At 38.9% G+C, this 21,622-nt stretch overlaps 1 protein-coding gene across 1 annotated transcript in view; it reads right to left on the bottom strand.

Annotated features, from left to right (window-relative positions):
* Window positions 1-253: 253 nt before the first annotated feature.
* LOC137502984 (uncharacterized) overlaps window positions 254-21,622 on the bottom strand; it is a 196,676-nt gene continuing 175,307 nt past the window's right edge. Inside the window, exons 14-17 of the mRNA XM_068230277.1 lie at window positions 18,692-18,866; window positions 13,669-13,946; window positions 8,220-8,365; window positions 254-457 (exon numbers count right to left, since the gene is read on the bottom strand). Coding sequence (XP_068086378.1) covers window positions 254-457; window positions 8,220-8,365; window positions 13,669-13,946; window positions 18,692-18,866 — 803 coding nt within the window. The remainder of the gene's footprint in view (window positions 458-8,219; window positions 8,366-13,668; window positions 13,947-18,691; window positions 18,867-21,622) is intronic.

Below are 21,622 nucleotides of genomic sequence, written 5' to 3' on the forward strand. Positions count from 1 at the left end.
GAAAAATCAATTTTAGGTATGAAGAGGTAAGAAATGTTAAGCTAAACTTACGAGTGTAGACCAGAAGATTAAGGCACTGATTCAGAACCAACAGAAATCATGATGTTAACCCAGTTGACTGTTTAAAACCCTGCCTTTCTACAATACATTTCAGATTTCTCGATACTTAGTTTGAACAAACTGGAACGATTAACATGGTTTTATTTTTGCGACGCCTAAGGGGCTGTAATAGTCATACGTTAAGACGAGCATTTCACCTCCTGCGACGGACGTTGTATGTCGACTTGCGCTCGAAGCGACTGCCGACCGTTTTCTCCACCCAGCTCCGGACAGCGGTGATGGAGCTGAAGATGGACGGATGATATCCTCGACCGCAATTGCTGTGGTAGCTCAGAACTCCTTGCAGTTCCCAAACTCCTCCCTCACTGATGCACATCAGAGGAGCTCCTTCATCATTCTAGACACAGCAGACACATGTTAGCAAGGGAAAGGGAACAAACAATAGAAAAATAAAAAGCACACACAGCAAGGTAAGAACAGGGAAAGATAAGATGAAGGCTGGCTGGATCGTCAAAAATATTTTATCACTTCGCTAAAAAGCAATGTACCTTTACAAGCCAATCAACAAACCCAGTGTCTTTTTGGGTGTCACACTAGATAAAACCTTGTCTTATAAATCATATCTCACAAAAACAGCCACTAAACTGAGAACAAGGAATAATGCCATTCAAAAACTTCGCAGAATCGGGTGGGGATAATCTGCAACAACTCTGCGGACTTCTGCATTGAACCTGGTATACTCCGTTATTGGACATAATAAATTTTTCAGCTAACTCATTCCTGGCTGCCAGCGTTTCACCCCAGTGTGCTAAGTTGGGCGCATCAGTTGGTAAATAGCACACCTACCAAGACGCATGGCTAGTGCATACCGTGGAGGCCATTACGTAGGTTACTTGGAGCCACTGGCAGTGCCAATGCACTATGAGAGACTTTGTCTCATTTTCAGAATTGATGCCTGTCTGGCCATCAGATAAAAAGGATGTTGATTCCCACAGGGAACCTGAAATATTTGTTGCGAATGAGTAAATTTATAATACCAATATAGTTGGTCCATTACTGGACATTATAAATTTTCTACTGCCGGTGGCTCCATGTAGCCTACGCAGTGGCCTCTAGGGTATGCACTAACCATGCACCTTGGTAGGTATTTGATATTTTTAACCGTGTGATGTTTGTGTCATTATTGGAATTGAATTTAAAGCCAGGATAACAATTCTTCCGTGTGAATCTTAGGTGTCGACAGGCTCTGCTCCTTTCACTTGTTGTGATTTAACTCATATTCTTTGACCACATGAGTGCTGTTCTTTGTTCACAAAGTTGGCGTTCCTTCAGTGTTTTGGCCTTTTAAGGTTCTGACATATTTTAATGAAGTGTTTGAGTTTTTGTGTTATAATGCGTGCTTCACAGTTTCCTGTGTCCGTTGTCTAATTACATTCGTTCCAGCGACTATGTATACTGCTATTAACGAAGCCCATTAAATTATAAAGAAGAAGAACTACATTCACGTGTGTGTACGTTTTTTTACCATGTGCATATTCCTTGTTCACAAGGTTGGCATCGTGTTCATTAAATGGTTTAAGACTTTGTGTGCTTTGACAAGTTTTAATGAAGTGTTTGACTGCCTTCAGTGTTTATGTTGTAATTTTCTGTGACGTTCAGTGGTCCAGGTTCCTTTCGATGTTTCGGTTTATTCTTGGAAATGTTCATACGCTATATTCCTATTGTAGATTATCACGAATAAATCCAATAAGAAACAGTACTTTCAGACATTTAACCCCTCAGCATCGCAACCATTTTAGGAGCCGGATGAGATTTCAACTACGCGCGACTGAAATACATTGATTCACTTAAAACGTTACTACAAGTATAAGAGTAGCCCGATATTCACAAAATTTTGAATTCCTTATGATAGAACTATGTACATGCAGATAATGACATAATTATTTCACATTACCTTAGTAATTTAGTTTCATGTGATAAAGAGTTCGAAGCACACTTCGAGACAGAGACCCACGTCACACTCCTGGTAGCAGTACACCGACGTTGTCTTTTCTCCGTGTTTTGAACACACGATACGTCTCTGAGGTTTGTATTTCTCACCCTTGTGTGATAATTTCATGATAATATGTCTTTCCTGCAACCTTGGAACTGTATTATCTGATGCGCGCCGGCAAACCTTCCTCCAGCTGAACCCGATAAGATAGGCCTAACTGCTCAGTGTTTGTCCCTGTGACTTGTTTGGTTATTATTAGAGAATTTAGGAATCCGAATTCACTGTTGAAAACTTCCCTTTGACCTGTATAATTATCAATAGTCTCCTACACGAAATTTCCAAGTACTGGTTCCTCCTGATCGTCACTCTCATCATTTACCACTGCATCCACCACAGCCGCATCATTTATTTAATTATCACTGCTACTAATACTGTCACTACTACTTCCGAGTAAACTCTCATCTAAATTATACAATATTTCAAGCACATTACTGTCAGTCAAACCACGGCTGAGCACGGCGCATCACACGGACTGATGAAGCTGCAGCGAGGCCAAAAGCAGCAGGACGAAACGGAATGAGGGGAATAACATTCATGACGAAACAAACCATCTCGATACATATATCAGATAAAAGGTCGAGACATCGTCTTTCAAGCGAGATATATACCATGAACAACTGGTTCTCGTATCGTATGACAGAAAGCAGCACTAACTGATGCCTACACAGAGCGCTCGTGGAGAGTTACGAAAATATTACAAGCCGAGAAATAAAGACAATATGATAAATATTTTGCACTCTCAATGTACAAATAGAGCAAAGAAGATCACTCGAAAAGACAAACTTCTCATATCATCATTTCTTTATTGTATTCTGTGGGAAAGAATGAAGTAAACAGGCAGAGACTACTAGTGCTCAGACTTACTTGACAAATATTTACCCTTACAAAAACAACTACATTGTAACGATCCTCATTCTTATTTTACAACACTGATAAACCCCAACATTTCTTCTTGGAAACAAAACAATTTGCAAATCCATAACTCCAAAACTCTCCGCGCTATAGCCGTAAATGCGAAACCATGCATGGGTCTATACCACGTATAGAGGTCGGCGGCTACGGAAGAAAAGAGGGTCTATACAACGTATAGAGGTTGGCGCTGAGGGGTTAAAGAATCATATTCTGTTGATTTTCCTTACATACTAAAATGAAGAATGGGAGAAAAATTTGCCTTTTGCATGGTATGAGGGTGTGATATTAATATTGCACATGGTGGAAGACACTATTTAAGTGATGATGAGTTAGTTATTGGCATTCAGACTTCAACATAGTGAATGTTCTCCAGGATACAGATAAATCCCTTTCCTTTTCATCAGTGAGAAACTACTTTTGTACTGCCTGTGACTACATCATCAGCAATATTCCACTCAAGGATGATGTGTTAAAGCATGTTCAAGTTGCTAGGTTAGACAAAATTTAAAGTGCACAGCTTTCTTCCATTTTTTTTTTTTTTTTTTTCCTTGGAAAGGTTTCCTATCATATTATGCAAGGAAGAGAATGAAACTACAGGTGAGGTGGTGAATGACCTTCAGAGGCAGTTCACAGCTCTTCAGGTAGATGACAATTCGGCTGCAAATCACTATGCTGCAAGGGATTCCAGTTGGGCACAAATATCAAGAATTCGTGGAGCCAATGGACTTCTATATATATAAAATAAGAGTTTTGTCTGTACATTACTCAGAATTTGGAAAGAATGGTATTTCTGTAACCAGGAAATGCATTTTTTATTTTTCCGTAATTTCTGTCTGTCTGTCTGTCTGTCTGTCTGTCTGTCTGTACACGCATCATGACAAAACGGCCAAAGAGAATTTATTGAAAATCGGTATGCAAAGTCAGGGAATAAGTCGCTACAATCTAGGCTATAAGTAATTTTATTCACGCTAATAGAAATGGTAGTTTAGGGGAGGGCCTAAAATTTAATTTTCAATTATTTATGTTTTTAGTAGTCCTATCTTCATAAATATTGGTATGCAGAGTCGAGGAATACGTAGCTACAATCTAGCCTAAGAATAATTTTATTCATGCTGAGTGAAATGGCAGTTTAGGGGAAGGCCTAAAATTTAATTTTTAAATATTTACGTTATTAGTGGTCTTATTTCATTGAAAATTGGTTTGCAAAGTCGGGGAATGAGCCACTACAATTTAAGCTATAAGTAATTTTATTTACGCTAAGTGAAATGGTAGTTTAGGGGACAGCTTAAATGTAATTCTCAAATATTTATATTATTAGTTGTCGTATCGATAAATACTACATAACCAAAGTTATAGAGAATTAAATTTCAGGCCATTTATGACTTATACATTTTTACCGTACTGGCTATGATAACACAGATATTCATGAATTCGTATTTTTGTTGCTAAGTCCATATCAACGCCGAGCCACGAGAAAATGGGTTAACAGAATTTAATGAAAATCGGTATATAGAATCGGGGAATAAGAAACTACACTCTAAGCTATAAACAATTTTATTCATCCTGGATGAAATTATAGTTTAGGGGAAGGTGCCTAAAATGTAATGTTTAAATACCAATGTTATTGGTCCTATCGGAAAGTACTATATAAAAAAGTTATAGAGAATACATTTTCTGATCATTTATCTTTTATTCAGTTTTACCGTACCGACTATGATAAGAGTGGTATTTCAGAGTCAGAAGAAAATGAAATGTGAAGGCCTACAATATCGAAAGTGCATAACATTGATCAACAATAACATTACATTGACCATTGTTTATTGTGATGTTCTTTGTCTCTTATGCTGCCTCTCAATTCCGATAGATGGGATTACTGCTGCGTACCGAGTATAACAGCCTGACTGAATATTGGCAGGAAATAGCCGGAGAGTTAGAAAACTTTCTTTTTTAGCAAGTCATTCCTCTGGTTCATACATTTTCTGATACAGCTGGTTCGTAACACACTGGATCATCATAGTATTTCAGATATTCGATCCCTACTCTGATGCGCTGTTTTGAATGAGCAGTGTGCATACTTAAGGCAGAGCCTCGCTTAGTGGTAGTAGTAGTAGTAGTAGTAGTAGTAGTAGTAGTAGTAGTAGTATGGCCTGGTCTAGAATAACAATTTAGGCCTTTTCCAAATTATAGCACCACAGTATTCACTAAATAACTCAAAATTCAACTCTGGAAAGAGCCGTTTCTTAAGAAAAGCTTCTTTCTCTTCACTTTTATTAAATTCTATATTCAATTTATTCCAAACTAGCAGTGAAGAGGGGGGTGTCTCTTCTGGCTTGGAGGAAAAATTTGCCTTCAAGTCAGATAGATATTTCTGCTGCAAGTGTAGTAAATTGATATTTTCCGACTCATCGGGTACTCCTAGGAAACAGAATATTAATTGGGCATAGTTTTTGCCCTGGGAGTCTCCACTATTCAACCCTCTCTCCACTGAAGAAAGCCGAAGAGTGTTCACGGATCACCACTGTCTGCGGTTTGGTCATTCCAGGTCTGGAACTTTGGACTGTTAGATAGGCAGTGCAGTCCTGTTCGTAAAAAGTGAGAAAATGTGTGGTGTTTCATTTGAACGAGTATTTCATAATATGAAAACATTGCTTTTAATCGGGCCATTCCTATTGATGTCATTGTATGTTCATTTCAGTTGGGAAAACCACTAAGACAGTCTTTCTGAGGACGTAAAAAGGCATTATAATGGAAATATCCCAACCTGATTGTGACTGATGGTATGAAATTCGGTCTACCATTACAGTGAAAATTCCCTCAGTCTTCATTTGAGAAAAGATGTTTGCTGACCTCCCGTCGCGTTTCTAGGGTAACGTTAAGAGCTATAAAATTTAAGATAATCTTGCTCACAACGTGTACACTACCCAACCGAGAATTCTTTATACAATGTAGAATCCCGTAGCGGAGCACGGGTACATCAGCTAGTCTTAAATATAATTGAATTTCTAGAGTAATGTTGTCTATTCTCACCAGACCCCATAGCAATGCAGAATGTGAACCTGATTTCAGCCTTGTGAAGAAAAATAGAACAGAGTTCAGATCATCCATGTCCAATGAATCTCTGAAGTCTATTTCTATTTTGAAGACCAGAAGTTCTGGTCCCTGTTATGACAAAACATTTTCTCAGGACTTTTTACAGGAAGCTTAAAAGGCCACAACTATGACTTTGAAGTCGAACTAGCGTGTGATTTTCAGTGTGTATTATATTATTTCTTGCCTGTGTTACGTTAAACAAGTTTCCATATCTGCTTAATTTATCAAGGAAGTCCTGTTATGTATGCTCCAAACTAATATTCATCACACCTGCTGTTGTTTAACGTGGATTTCTTCTTGATTGTTATGTTCATCTACAAATCATTGGCCTATGATGTAAGTAGATATGATTTAATTGAAGTATCCTGTTTAAAGCATGAATTATTGTATTTTTTAGCCCAAAAGTATTATTATTTTCGTCGAGCTGGGGTAATATAGATTTTGATTCCCATAGGGAACCTGTACGTTGAAAATCGTTAGATTTTTGTCGCGCGTCTTTTACTGATAGCTCTTTCCAAAAGTTGGCAACTCCAAATCCCATCAGATACATCCAAGAACTAGATGTTTGTTTATAATATAGTGATGAATGGAATAATATTTCTGAGAATGTATCCAAAAAGCCACACGCTAAATAAAATATAAGTTGCTTTAACAACCAGAATCAATTACTTGTTTCATTACCGGTACCTTAATTTTTCATTATTAATAGGATTTGATTTAAATTAAAATTTTAATTAAAAACAGTAGAAAAATAAAAAGCAAACATAGAAGGTAAGAAGAAATAATATCCTGTCAGTCTTTCATCGCACTTTATTTTAAAATTCATTTTATTTTTATTGCTTATCTCTTCTACCCTCTGGTGATGAACAAAAATACCACTTAAAATCACAGGAATAGAACCAGCTTTTGGGTGGTTAGGCCGTGTGCATTATGCAGAGTTTCGTCCAGACGTGCCATTTGGACTCATCAGCTGGAATGGCACGCCCCTCCAGGACTCTGCTTAGCAGTGGCAGACCAAACTGTGTGGCCCCGCCGTGTTAGCAAATCAAGTTTGCTAACCTGCTAAAGGAGAAATGAGAAAGGAGAATGAAAAAGTACCACTTACTATAGGCAGAGGTGCTCAGCTGGGTGCCGGCTGCGGCTAGCCCAGTGAAGCAAGAGAACAAACATATTTTGCAGGAGTGACGTTCAATTGCTGTGATTACGAAACTCTCCACCAGTACTCAGCGAAATGTTCATTGGGGTACAGTGTTTAAAAAAAAAAAAGACGATATGGTCCAATCACCTTAGATGTTAGGCCCCTTTAAACAACAAACATCATCATCATCATCATCATAAAAAAAGACGCTATAATCACAAGAAAACCAACCTTTTCAAGATATTTTGAGGTGATTTATACTGCGCTCGATATAAAACACTCAATTTCATTTTCTTATATTTCTACATTAAAAAACTGTCACGTTATAATTTTTGTGTTACAATTTACAAAGATACATGGTTTAAGTCCACCAAGTTATGATTTACAATTCTTTGGATGGGGATGACAGTATTTCCATTTAAAAAAGAAAAATTCTTGTTATTCATTCAGCAAAACGTAATACAACAGAACACCTTCTGCCGTGGAGTCCACACGACTACTGTCTACTGGCGCGCGTGTTTCTTGTGAACAACGCAGTTACATGCACACGGTAACACCTGCCACAAGTGACCACAGGAAACATTTTGAGTTACCCTACTTGTAGAAACAAACCGCCAATAAATATCTCCATTATTTCTCAAGTTATTAAATTTTATATTATTAATATACCTTTAACCCAGACACCTTGCATTTCTATGTCTCATCTAACGTGCCCCTTTCTTACTCACTCGCTATCTGACTCCCTTGGGCTTCCCTCTCTCCCCTAGAGCCCAGTTCTACGCGGGAGCAACCTATCTTTCAAAATTGTGTTACACTGAAACCTTATCAGTTCTCTTTGAAATTTGACTGGAATTTGTTCAAAATTGGTTGGATGGCCTGATATAGGCTACTTCTTGTTTATTTTGAGAAATCTGGTAGCACCAATTCAACTTGCTAAATATCAAATAAAGAAATGTTTATACTTACATAACATGGTGACCTTTCTGCATCCGTGTAGCCCGCACAGATCTCGTTTTCTGTGATGAAGCCAGCGTAGTGTTTGGTCGAGTTACAGTCCGCTAAATCTATTGTGGGTATCGGCAGGTAGTGAAGGTACTGACTGAAGTTTATCTCTGAAAAGTGATCAGATCAGTTATACGATATTCCTCTCTCATAATCAGGAAAATACATACAAATCTAAGAGAAAGTACAAGTAATGAAAAAGAACAAGTAAGTCAGAAATAAAGTCTTATATAAAAACACATACTAGGATGGTGACCTGTCACTGTCCTTCTTATATTAATAACCTTTTTAGTGTTTACACTGATGAACACAATTTTGAACAAATACTGACCTTCAAATATCTGGGATCAATATTACAAAGCAGAAGTGAGGTAGAAAAGGAAGCAAGACAAAGGATATCAAACACAACTCATGTCTCATCATCATCATCATCATCATAATCATCGTGTTTCCTTCTTCCAACCTCGCTGGGTTGAAACGTTTATAGCACCGTTCCAACTTCTTCTACCTGAACACCATTGTTCTTCCTTAACTGTATTTAAGTCTAGGTTTCTTCTAATTATGCAATTCTTGATCATTCTTGGTCTTGGTCTCCCTCATGCCCTCTTTCATCCTATCTGGGACTCCATCGCCTGCTTCAGTGTTCCTCCTTCTTCCATGCTCTTCACAAGTCCAAACCATCTAAATTTATCCCTCTCTATCTATACATATAAAATCCTTAATTCTGTCTGTCATTCACAGCGATATTGAGAAAATGAGAAGGTCTCAGCAGCCGAAATTGGTAACAGCTATAGATTGTTATATCTTCTTTGCAGGAAATATACAATGAATCTCTCAAGACTATGGCTGTTATATTTTTTTAAAGAAAAATATGTTTCTGTCAGTGAAGTCGTCACATATTCGCCATGATGATGTAGGTACACAGCTGTATCTATCAGCATGAGTCGAACTGTGTACCTCCTGGCTTCTGTTGCCTTCTATAGTTATGAATTTCATTGGGTTCCATATTGAAGTGGGATTACAGTAATGAAAATTTTAATTTCTGTTGCCTTCCACAGATATATTTGAGAGACTTAAACTGGTACGTGTTATGGATTACAAGAAATGAAATGGCGTATGGCTTTTAGTGCGGGAGTGTCTGAGGACAAGTTTGGCTCGCCAGATGCAGGTCTTTTTGATTTGACTCCCGTAGACGACTTGAGCGTCGTGATGAGAATGAAATGATGATGAAGACGACACATGCACCCGTGCCAGAGGAATTAACCAATTATGGTTAAAATTCCCGACCCTGCTGGGAATCGAACCCGGGACCCCTGTGACCAAAGGCCAGCACGCTAACCATTTAGCCATGGAGCCGAACGGATTACAAGAACAATTCAGTGATGGCAAAATGAATAAATGAATGAATCGATAAGCACGATATACATCAGTCTACCTTGTGGCCATGGTCGTTAATGTGTCAAGTTTGTATGATCTGACACCAGCAGGGTAGGAGAGGTGGTGGTATACAATTTCTGATCACTAGATTGCATGCGAAAAGCCTAGATTAAATTCCAAAGCTCTCCAGAGTGCCCATATGGAGTGAGGGAATATGACACTGTTGATGGTGATTTGTCCATCGGATGGGGACGTTAAGCCTTGAGCAGACCCCTTGGTGCTGTTTGACAGGAGTAGGCTATGTGTCAGCAATGGATTTCACCCTCTCCCTTCGTGCTATCATATATCACGTCATTCATTTCATCTCATTAACTCTTCTGATGAGATTGACGTCAGGAACGGCATACGGTCGTAAAGACTCGCTACGAAGATTCATTTCACTTTACACCCGATCATGTAGAGAAATGGGACAAGGTTTGGACATACATACTGTACGATAACAATAATTCATTAATGCATTTCAGAAGGTTGTGACTAAAAATTAGTTCACTAATTAGAAGAAACAGAAATTAACAGAGATTACCTACAAGTTAAAAACAAATAATAATTTAATGGAAGCACGCAAAAATGCTATAACCATTATCTTCTTAATATTTTCCGGTCCAACGTCAAGGTGACCTCGACATCATGGTTTATTGTAACTGGTCCAACATCGAGGTCACTTTGACATTGTGTTTCATTCTACTTGAGAGATTATTTATGGAAATTCTTTGAACTGATTGAGGTCGATCGATATCCTTGGAGTTTCTAGAGCAAATTTTTGTGTGCAAAGGAAGCTGTTCTGTTATCTCCATGGAAATAATACTAGATATATGTAGCTGTATATCGTCATGGTTACCCATGGCCTGTCAACTTACACTGAGTAGTCTGCACATTTGTTGTATTAGGGCTGTTTATCTGTGAATGTGAATTGTCTCAGTTGAATTTACGATATAAGAGGGGCAAAAATGAATGAAGAAGAAATACATATGCATGTTTATTTAGATAGCAGTGACGATGATTATTTATTTTAATTAGACGAAGAGTTTAGAGAACTATCAAGTGAAGATGGTGTAGTGAACTCCAGCATTGAAAATGAAACTTCAGCGACTGGACCTGTGCATAAATAAAAAGAACGGAATGATCCCGGACCATCATATGCTCTGTTTCTGAATATTCAGAAAAGGAATTTCCAGTTACTGCTACAAAAGCAATAAGATGCGCGAAGGTAATGGGCCGGGGTGGAGGAGGGGATACGGTACAGGGCAATGATGATGCTTCTCAGCTCAGTGTTGATAATTTGATTAACAGTCATGCTGAAAATACTTCTGCACATACAAATGGGAATGAAAACGACTAAGTTATTTATCAGATTGGAAGTTGGAAACCGTAGGTTCCTCCTAGCTGCATCATTCCACTTCAGTTTTTATGTTATTTGTCACTTCTGCACTGATGACAAAAATTATTATGGAAACTAATTCCTATGCAATAGAATATATGGTAATAATCATAATAATATAATTATAGTTACTAATAAATGTTCTGAGTTTAATCTGACTAGGTAAAAATGTGCAAAACTAATGTGGACCAGACTGTTGGAACATGTGACAGAATATTGGACTGCAAAGGGTTAAATTGGAGAAAACACTTTCTCACTGATGAAAAAAAAAAAAAAAAAAAAAAAAAAAAAAAAAAAAAATGGAGGATGAAATTAACATTTTTTTTGTTTCTATCTGAAAGAAGTAGAATTATTTTTAACATTGGCAAACAAGTTTAACCATTTTATTGGTAATCTCAACAGGGGTGGGACAAATTATGTCCAGATGCAGCCACTTAATAATAATCCGGCCAAGTGAAGAAGGGTTCCTCAAATGATAGCTGGTTGTCATCATGGAGTAGGTACTGGGGGGCTTGAAATAAGATACTATCCCGGCATTTGTCTGGAGGTAATACGGATAAACCCACGGTAAAACCAGACTTAGGATAGCCGCTGTCAGCATCAAAATGCAAACCTTGGATCTCCGAATGTTGCACCTCCTCAGTCCGCTCGTGGAGCTGAGTGAACACGCTCAGCCAAGGAGGTGAATGGAACACAAAATACTGGGCTAGAATGTGTAAACAGAAAATGCTTTTACGATTTTTCTATTATATTACTAACTTTTGCACAAATTTGGAGTCTCTGCCCAAGCTTTTCTTTTCTCTCAGTTCACCTCTGTATGCAATGTAAGAATCACCACTCACCCACTTCCTTTTCCTAGTTTCTGACATATTTTTTAACGTTTTCTGTAACTTCCACTGGTAGAACTCTGATTATGTTCACATAAATTATCATCACGTTCAAAAACAGAAGCCATCTTTACTTGGTTTTTAAACATACAATATGGCCAGTAAGAAACAGTAAAGGTCCGTATAACACTTTATAATTTACACTGATTTAGTGCAATGAATACTCTTCTAAGGCAATGCATTTTTAAAATTAAAATAATAATATGCTTTTCTTTAATCCCATTTTTAATTAACATCGTCTCAAAATGGACATGTATCATGGACTACCAAATTCCGTAATGTTTGCTACGATGCCGATACTGTGGCGCTATCATATGCAAATTGTTAGTAACAATCAGTTACCCCGATATTACAATTCTGTCAAGATGATTTAGATATTCCAAGAACTTCAAAGCCTTATATATCTTTATAGGTAATTCCCTGATGGTATGCCACTTCAGTAAATCTAGTTTATATCATTAACAGTAGGTGGCAGCATCTAACTTAATCTTCACAAATTTGATGGTTAGCCTGTTTCTGCGTGCATCCACTCAATTACGGATTGCTGTACTTTATCGAGAGAGATGATCGATAAATTTACAAGTTCTTTGAAATTATTTAACCCTGAAACTGTGGACCGTCTTTCTGGAAGACTGTGCACTGCTTCGCCAAGTGCGATTGTCTTTCTGAGAGATGGTGTCGTTCTTCTGCTGTAGATTTATAATTGGACACCAGATGGCACGAATACAGATACCAGCTGAATACTTATACTTTTAGAAAGTACTTTCATATGTTCTTAGAATCAAGATGGCAGCACGCTTTGTTGATGATTCTGAAATCAAGCGCTTGATTTTCGAAGATTTTAGTGACAGTACTGATGGTGACAGTGGTTATTGTGTTAATTACAACGAGGAAATTATTACTGAAAGTACTGGTAGTGAAAGTGACAACAAAGTACAAGGTGGCTCGAAAGTAATGGGAAATTCCAATAACCAGAATGATGTTCAAGATGGTGCAGGTTATGTTATTATTGGCAGTACATCAGTATTTGAAGAAACCAGCAAAGCGATAAGTGTGAAACGTTGATATTCGTGCAGACTGTTATACGGACTTCGATCACAACACAGGAAAGAAGAAATCGATCTACGAAAACTAAGATAAGCTGTAGGTTCAAAATTCGTGAAAAGAATTCAAAATCCGTTTCAATGAAAAATTGCATTTTATTTAGCATTCAAAATGAAAACTGGAGAACTGTAGGGGAATACACAAGAATATAATTGTGCGTTCTAGAATATCATGTTTCAGGAATAAATGATCAGAAATTCTTTTGTTTGAGTAAAATATTTCAACAATTTCCTTTGTACAAAAAATTTCATAATTGTATTTTACAAGTTAGAAATTTAACATTTTTTTTTTTTGTTATTTGTGTTATCTTGATGTAGATTAGTCTTTCAGCTATCTACAGGTGTATAATATGCATTTATTAGGATTAATATGTGTTTATAGGCATGATTTGATTTTCACTGTGTATACTGAGGAAAATAAGTGAAGCATTTGACAGATAAACCTGCAGCAGTTCTAGGGTTAAGAAAGGACTAGAAAAACAAGTGATAGGGAATCTGCCACCTGGGCAGCAGAAATGCAGATCAGTAGTGACTGATGATGAAAGTGATTAGTAAATACTGTTACAGATTAGAGACTTTCACTTACAAAGATTATTTTCACTACCCACCTCCAGGTGAAGTGTATCCCCAGCCAGCAGTAACACACAGTTGTCTAGGCTCTATGTCCTTCTCGGGAAGACAGATGGCTCCAACGTAGCGTGTAAACTGTAGAGGTTGGGACAGCTCTATAAGAGCAATGTCGTTGTTGAATAGGAACTGATTGTACTTGACCTGTGGGTACGGCACTATGTTCTGTACCTCTCGGATCTGAGTCTCTGGCTTGTCCACTTCGAACATGGAGCCTCCACCAAAAGCAACCCAGTTGGTGGGTAACATCTGCTTGTCTCTGTAATACAAGAAATAAGGTCTTTAACAAAAAATGTAATTAAAGCTCTGTAATATTGTTTTAAGGATGGGCGAAAAAATATTCTCTTTTGGAGTAAGCAAGGTTTTTTTTTTTTTCAAATTTGCTTTATGTCACATTGACACAGAAAGGTCTTTTGGCAATGATGGGAGAGGAAAGGGCTAAGGGTGGGAAGAAAGCAACTATGGCCTTAATTAAGGTACAGCTTCAGCATTTGCCTGATGTGAAAATGGGAAACCACGGAAAACCATCTTCAGCGCTGTTGGGGTTCAAACCCACTATCTGCCAACTGCAAGCTCATAGCTACATGATCCTAATGACATGGGAGACTCGTTCGGTAAACCAAGTTATAAGAAGTTTGAAATTTATATTTAAATTATATTTTATTGCTTACTACTACTACTACTACTACTACTACTACTACTACTACTACTACTACTACTACTACTACCACTACAAACTGGACAAACTACACAAGAAGATATCCAAACTAATGAGTTTTTTTTAAATAATTGTTAGGCTCAAGTGTTATAGAACTTCTGAGGAAAATTTTACCTTTAGAAGACTGGAAATTATTTATTCCTTTTTTTAGAATAACATCAATGGGACGTGCTTCATCTCTCTCTTAGAGACACCTTCAGCCATGTGCAATTAATTTCATTATGGTCCATGTTGACAGTTATCACTATTAACAAAGACTGGAGGGTCCACCTATTCAATACCATAAATTATATGTTATAATTATTTATTTACACATATATGATGACCCAGTGGAGGGTTGAAACTAGTCCCTAATATATAATGATTAAATAAATAATTATGACGGCGAACCAAAAAGTAAGTTACACTTCCAAGTGAAACTACCACAACACGGCTATGACAACATACAGTGTAAGTTCACTTTTTCACAGTCCCCAAGAGACTGAACATTTCTCGAAATTGTCAACCAACTTTTCAATTCCGGATGTGAAGAAATCACCTCCAGCGCTATGTAACCACCTGGAGGCAGCTGCTTTCATCTCCTCATCGTTTTGGAATTGTCGTCCACCAAGATCCTTTTTCTGCTTACCGAACACATGATAATCGCATGGCGCTAAGTCTGGACTGTATGGAGGACGTTGCCATACCTCCCACTTGAATAGCTGCACCAGTTTGGATGTTTGGCAGGCTGCATGAGGTGTTGCATTATCGTGCAACAAAATCACACCTGCGCTCAATTTTCCCCGCCGCTTTTGTTTAACTGCCTTATGCAACCAGTTCAACGTTTGACAATAAGAAGCTGAGCTGATTGTTGTGCCTTTCGAAATAAATTCCGCGTGCACCACAACCTCCGTGTCAAAGAACACTGTCACCATTACCTTTCCTGATGAAGGTTGGACCTTGGCCTTCTTACATGGTGGTGATGTGGTATGATGCACCCATTCCATCGATGTTCTCTTTGTTTCGGGGGTGAAGTGGTGGACCCACATTTCATCCCCTGTCATGATTCGTCCCAGAAACTCGTTGCCCTCCACAGAATACTGTCGCAAAAATGCCAGTGATGATTGGAAACGTCCCTTGTGAACATCAGTGAGCAGACATGGGACCAATCTTTGACACAGTCTACGGAATCCAAGGTGATGGTGAACAATGGAGAATACACTGCCATATGAAATGTTCAGCATGCTGGCAATTTCCTGCAGTGTTATGGGCCGATTCTCTCTAATGATCCCATCAACACGGTCAGCATTTGCAAGGTACTAGACGTTGCGGGCCTACCTTCGCAATATTCGTCCGTAAAATCCGCACGTCCGGCGTCAAATTGCTTACACCACTTAACAATACCTCAGCGAGAAATTGCATGCTCATCATATACAGCAGTGATTTCACTATGAATGTCCGTGCAATTCAGCCGTTTAGCCCATAGAAATCTGATCGTTGCAAGCACCTCCAATTCGGAGTGAACATCCAGTTGACGCGCAATTGAGCCTAGCCTGCACTGCACACACAACAAGACAGGATACCACATCAACCTTCCTAGCAGATGTGTCAGCAGTTACTGTAGCTTGCTCCGCATTAGCCACGGTCACGGCACACAGCGTGCTCTCGCGGTAAGCTAGTGCAACTTATTTTCTGATTTGCACTCATACAATTTACGGTACTGAATAGGTGGTCCCTCCAATCTTTATTAATACATCTTCAGCCATTCAAGGAGCAAAAAAATATTCCACATAGATACGTATGCATTGCTAAAAAATACTAAATTATTTTTTGAATAACATATCCTAGTCTTCTTGAATCTATAGACTCTAGTCAGATTGTGACTGTTACAGACACGCTTCAATTTGAGTGTTAACCATAAATGTTACTGTACTCTCTGAGAATAAATACAGAGGTGCCAACCTTCGAAGTGGGTTATCAGTAATCACCCTCCATCCCTTACAAAATTTTTGAGTCACGTCCAAAGCATGTTCCTCCCTTCTCAATAATGATACACCCTTTTCCCTTTCCGTCAGCAGTCTTCTCTTCTTCTTCTTCTTCTTTTATGACCACATAGGATCACTTTAGTCAGTCCGTCGTTCAGGTCTCTTTGAAGGGATTGTTCGGGGCTTTGCGGTCCTCCCAGTACTTCTTCAGACGCTCCGATCTTCGTGCCCTTTCCTCAGTTGAAAATGTGCGTGTTGTTGGTTTGTTTTGTGTAAGGGTAAAGCGGAGGTTTGTATTCTTGAGTTTTGTATTCAATTTTATCTTATTTTTGGTGTCTTCTGTTGTAAGGCCTATTTCCTTCAGATCCTCTCTTACTTCTCTGATCCATTTACATCCTGTTGTGGTATTTTTTGAGACGAGATTGTGTTGTACTAGTTGTTTCAGAAGTCTCGAGTCCTGCATCCTCATGATATGTCCAAAGAATCTCAGTCTCCTCTTACGCATAGTATCTGTAATGGGTTCTAGCTCTTTGTACACGACTTTGTTAGGTATTAACCGCCACTGTCCATCTTTCTGATATTTTTTGTTGATACAGGTTCTTCCAATCCTCCTTTCAATTTTCTGAAGTCTGTCAGTCTTTGATTGTTTATTCAGGTAAAAGAGTGTTTCTGCTGCATATGTAGCTTCCGGTTTTATAACTGTGTTGTAGTGTTTTATTTTTGTATTTATTGATAGACATTTCTTTTTGTAGATATCCCATGTTAATTTTTGTGCTTTAGCTAATCTATTTGTTCTTACTTGGATTGAGATTTTTTCATTTAAGTTATGTGTTATTACTTCTCCAAGATATTTAAACTGAGTTACTATTTTGATTTTATTACCATTTATGGTGACTTCTTTTAGCTGTGTTGGTTTTTGGGGCATAATTTCTGTTTTTTTCAAATGATATTTTGAGGCCAATTTTATTTGCAATGTTTTGAAGTTCTGATATCTGGGTTTTTGCTTCTTTTATGTCCACTGCTAGTAATGCTAAATCGTCAGCAAAACCCAGGCAATTTGTTTTGATTTTTTGGCCAATCTTTATTTTGGGGGGACATTTTCTAAACCATTCCCTCATTACCATTTCTAGAGCACAGTTAAATAATAGTGGTGAGAGCCCATCTCCCTGCCGTAGTCCAGTTTTAATTTCAAATGTCTGATGTTTCACCCCTAAACTTCACTTTTGACTTGGTATTGGTGAGAGTCAATTTTATCATGTTTATTAATTTGGGGTGTAGTCCAAGGTGTCTTAAAATTTTAAACAGAGATTCTCTATGGATGCAATCATAAGCTTTCTTGAAATCTACAAATGTTATCACCATATCTCTGTTTCTTCTCCTGTTATAGTCCATTATCAACTTAAGACTCATGATCTGATCAGGACAGCTCCTCCAGGGTCTGAAACCTCCTTGATATTCTCCTAGTTCTTTCTAAAGTATATCATATTATACAATAACATTTACTCACTGTCTATTAATTCAGTGATAAAACATTCTTTGTAACTTGTTTCGCAGCAGCTGTTTTTCAGTGTAGATATTCTTGAAGCATCCTTTCCCCTGTGATGACAGTTTCGTCTTCTGAACCATAAGTGATTCCAGTATTAATTTGCTTAATGTAGCCCTTATTTCCGTAAATGCAAAATTGCATTATAGTGGAGAAGAACAGAGTGGCTCCTTCATTCACACAATGAATTTCACAATGCTTATGGGTAGTATTAAAATAAGTGACCATCGAATATAAGTATTGTTTCCAACTCACAAAAATTGAAACGAAGAAGGTTGAGCAGAAATGCTGGAAAGGATTGAACATCTTCTCTTATTTTCTTTCTGTAAAAATATATTTGTTTGTGTTAACGTTGTTTTTCCGTAATAATTTTCCCTTTGACCGTAATGCCATAATCGTGAGGTGAAATCTGTAATAATTATGGACAACGCGTAATAGTTGGCACTTCTGTAAGTATTATGTAGCACAAGGTTTTCATGGCTGACAGTTTCGTATATATCACAGCACCTTACACTTCCTGCCTGGCAGATCCCACATTCATACCCCAGCCCTCATATTTTTCCTACAGTGATTGAGACCAAATGGACTGCTCTACATTTAGAATTGGGGAATTTTTTTTTTTTTTACAACTTGTTTTACGTCGCACCAACACAGATAGGTCTTATGGCGATGATGGGACAGGAAAAGGTTAGGAGTGGGAAGGAATTGGCCGTGGCCTTAATTAGCGTACAGCCTGGTGTGAATCAGGGATTGTCATTGGCTCCACCTAGCCGTCTCACCTGAGATGCAGACAGTTGTAGGAGGAGAGCAGCCACTTGGGACTAATGATGCTGGCTGTACAACTTGTCTTGTGCCTGGTGTGATACAGCAAAGCAACTGAGGGCCACTGTCCGTTTGTAGCTCCGTCTCCCCCGACCACGCGGGAGGCGTATGCAGTACTGTGGATACCACAAGCTGAAAACACACAAGAACACATGACATTTAGTTTTTTCTTAACAAATAGACAGGAATTTTCACAATTAGCTTTCTGTAATTCAAAGAACAAAGAGTTGTATATTGCAAGTGAATATTATTCTATCTTGGTTCTTTTTAATATTCTGCATACAAACATACAAGGATGTAGAAGAACCGGAACTTATGACGAGACAACCCATCTATTTGAAGAGAACAGTTTATTACTATGCGTTTCCATGTTTGTCCTCATCTCCTTTTATGTTGCTCCCTTTTCCCTCACTGGCCTGTTCATTCCTGTCTTATCCCGCCCATCTCCCCTTTCTAATATTACATTACATACTTACGAAGGGCATACTGTATTGTTTTACACTTTTTTTTTCTACCCAAATGAACTACATTACACATCAGTTGTTATGTCCACCTTCTCAACATAATCTCATTGTAACTGTATGCACTTTTGACATCGATGTGTCAGTCTCTCCAGACCTTCCTGAAACCATTTTTTCGGAGTGCTGCGTACCCATGCCTTGACAGCTGTGTCCAGTTCTGCAAATCTGCAAAACGGTGACCACGCAGAGGCTTCTTCCTGTTCCCGAACAGGTGATAATCATTTGGTGCCAAGTCAGGAGAATATGGTGGGTGTGGCAGCACCGTGAATCCCATTTGATCAATGGCAGCGGTGATCTCTCGGCTAGTGTAGGGCCGGGCATTGTCATGTTTCTGAAGCACACCTTTAGCCCATTTTCCTGGCCGCTTAGTTTGAATGGCACGACGTAAGCGCTTAGGGGTTGCCACATACGCTTCACTGTTAATTGTGGCCTCAAATTCCAGTCAGTCAATGAGGATGATGCCCTTTGTGTTGCAGAAGACTGTTGCCATTCGTTTGCCAACTGATGGCACTGTTCAACATTTCTTTGGCGTTGGACTGCCCCTATGCTTCCAACGCATTGATTGTTGTTTCGTTTGTGGCTCATACTAATGGAGCCATGTCTTATCACTAGTCACAAGCCTAGCCATGAAGTTGGCTGGATCTTGGTCATGGTGTTGCAAACGTTCTCTTCAAACGTCCTCACGCCTCTGCTTTTCGTTTGCAGATAAGAGTCTAGGCAACCATGTGGATGACACCCCAATCGTAAGTGGCCGTGCCCGATCCGCTGCAGGGTGTTTCGGCTAATTCCTGTGGCTGCCTCCATTTTAAATATGATGCATTTGTTTCCTTGGATGGCCTGTTCAACCCGGGCAATGTTGGCTGGTGTTGACACTGTCACATTCCTTCCAGAACTGGTTCCCTTGTCCACCGATGTGTGCGCCCTGTTTTCCAACCTTTCACTCAGTTGTAACCTGTTTTCCGTGACGGTGCATGTTCTCCACAGACTGCCACCAAGCGCCGATAAATTTCTGCAGTGGTCACGCCTTCTTTCCATAGGAACCAAATCATATAGCACTGTCCCAGACAGTTGCTTTCCATGTTGTCTTGCTCCTATGCTGACAGTGTTGGTATGAAATGGCTAGGACGAGTGCATTCATTGGCCCCTGTGTGTGTGTGCTGCTACCAAAGGGTGGAATAAGACAGTAGTTACACGTCACCACCTTCAAAAGTGAAAAGTGAACCATACCGAGATGTACAAAAAAATAAAGTGCAAAACAATATAGTACGCCTGTCGTACGTACAACAAAATATAAATTTCATGTTTCTGTATTGACAGCTAAACTAATAATCTTTAAATCACTATAACAATGATGTATTATTATACAGTATCCTCCTCATTCAGTACATTGTTATAATGTGAATTTAAAAAACTTATATTTCATATCTGTCACATCTATACGAGGTTTGTCCGGAAAATACGTATAAAAGTTGAATAATAACTTTATTTGACAATTATTCAGGTATTACAATATGGTCTCCTTCAAAGTACTCTCCGTGAGACAAGATGCACTTCTGCCAACGCCGTTTCCACTGTTGATAACATTGTTGAAAGTCTTCAGTTGTGATGCTGTTCAGTTGCCGTGTCGTTTCTCCCTTGATGGCTTCCACATCACCCAAGTGCCGCCCCCGAAGCACCATTTTGCATTTCGGGAACAGGAAGAAGTCACAAGGGGCTAAATCGGGTGAATAAGGCGGGTGGTCTGTCACGGTGATTGAGCTTCGGGCCAAAAACTCACGCACAACGAGCGACGTGTGAGCGGGCACATTGTCGTGATGAAGGATTGTCTCCGTAAACTTGTTGCAAACACTCAAAAATCTCACGGCCATTCTTACCTAGTTTGGCAAGAAACTTGATGTTGATGCGCTGTTCCTCAATCAGAGAGAGCTCCATACCGACGGCAGGTGAAAACGGGTAACTTTCAACAAGCAACCGCACACTGCTACTGACACGCAGAGCTCTCCGACTCGAACTGAGCGTTGAGAAGATTGGCGACAACAGCAGTGCCACCTGGCGGCGCCTCCACGATACGTGATACGTCACCCCGACGGATTTATACGTATTTTCCGGACAAACCTCGTACATCTTTCGATCCCAACTTCATAACCCGAGAACACTTGAAGCGATGGAGACTGACGCTGTAAAACATTCCAAGCACAGAGCACAACTCAGAAAGTGGAGGAATTTCTATGCTTCCTGGTATACCATATAATAATCTCAAAAGAAAATCATTTGGGTTCCACCTCATTCAATACCGATCAGATTCTTAGGATCTGTAACTTATTACAAATTGCTCATTCATTTTTGGTACAAGTTTCATCCTTAATC

This window comes from Anabrus simplex, chromosome 14 (assembly GCF_040414725.1).
Source record: "Anabrus simplex isolate iqAnaSimp1 chromosome 14, ASM4041472v1, whole genome shotgun sequence".
Lineage (NCBI taxonomy): Eukaryota > Metazoa > Arthropoda > Insecta > Orthoptera > Tettigoniidae > Anabrus > Anabrus simplex.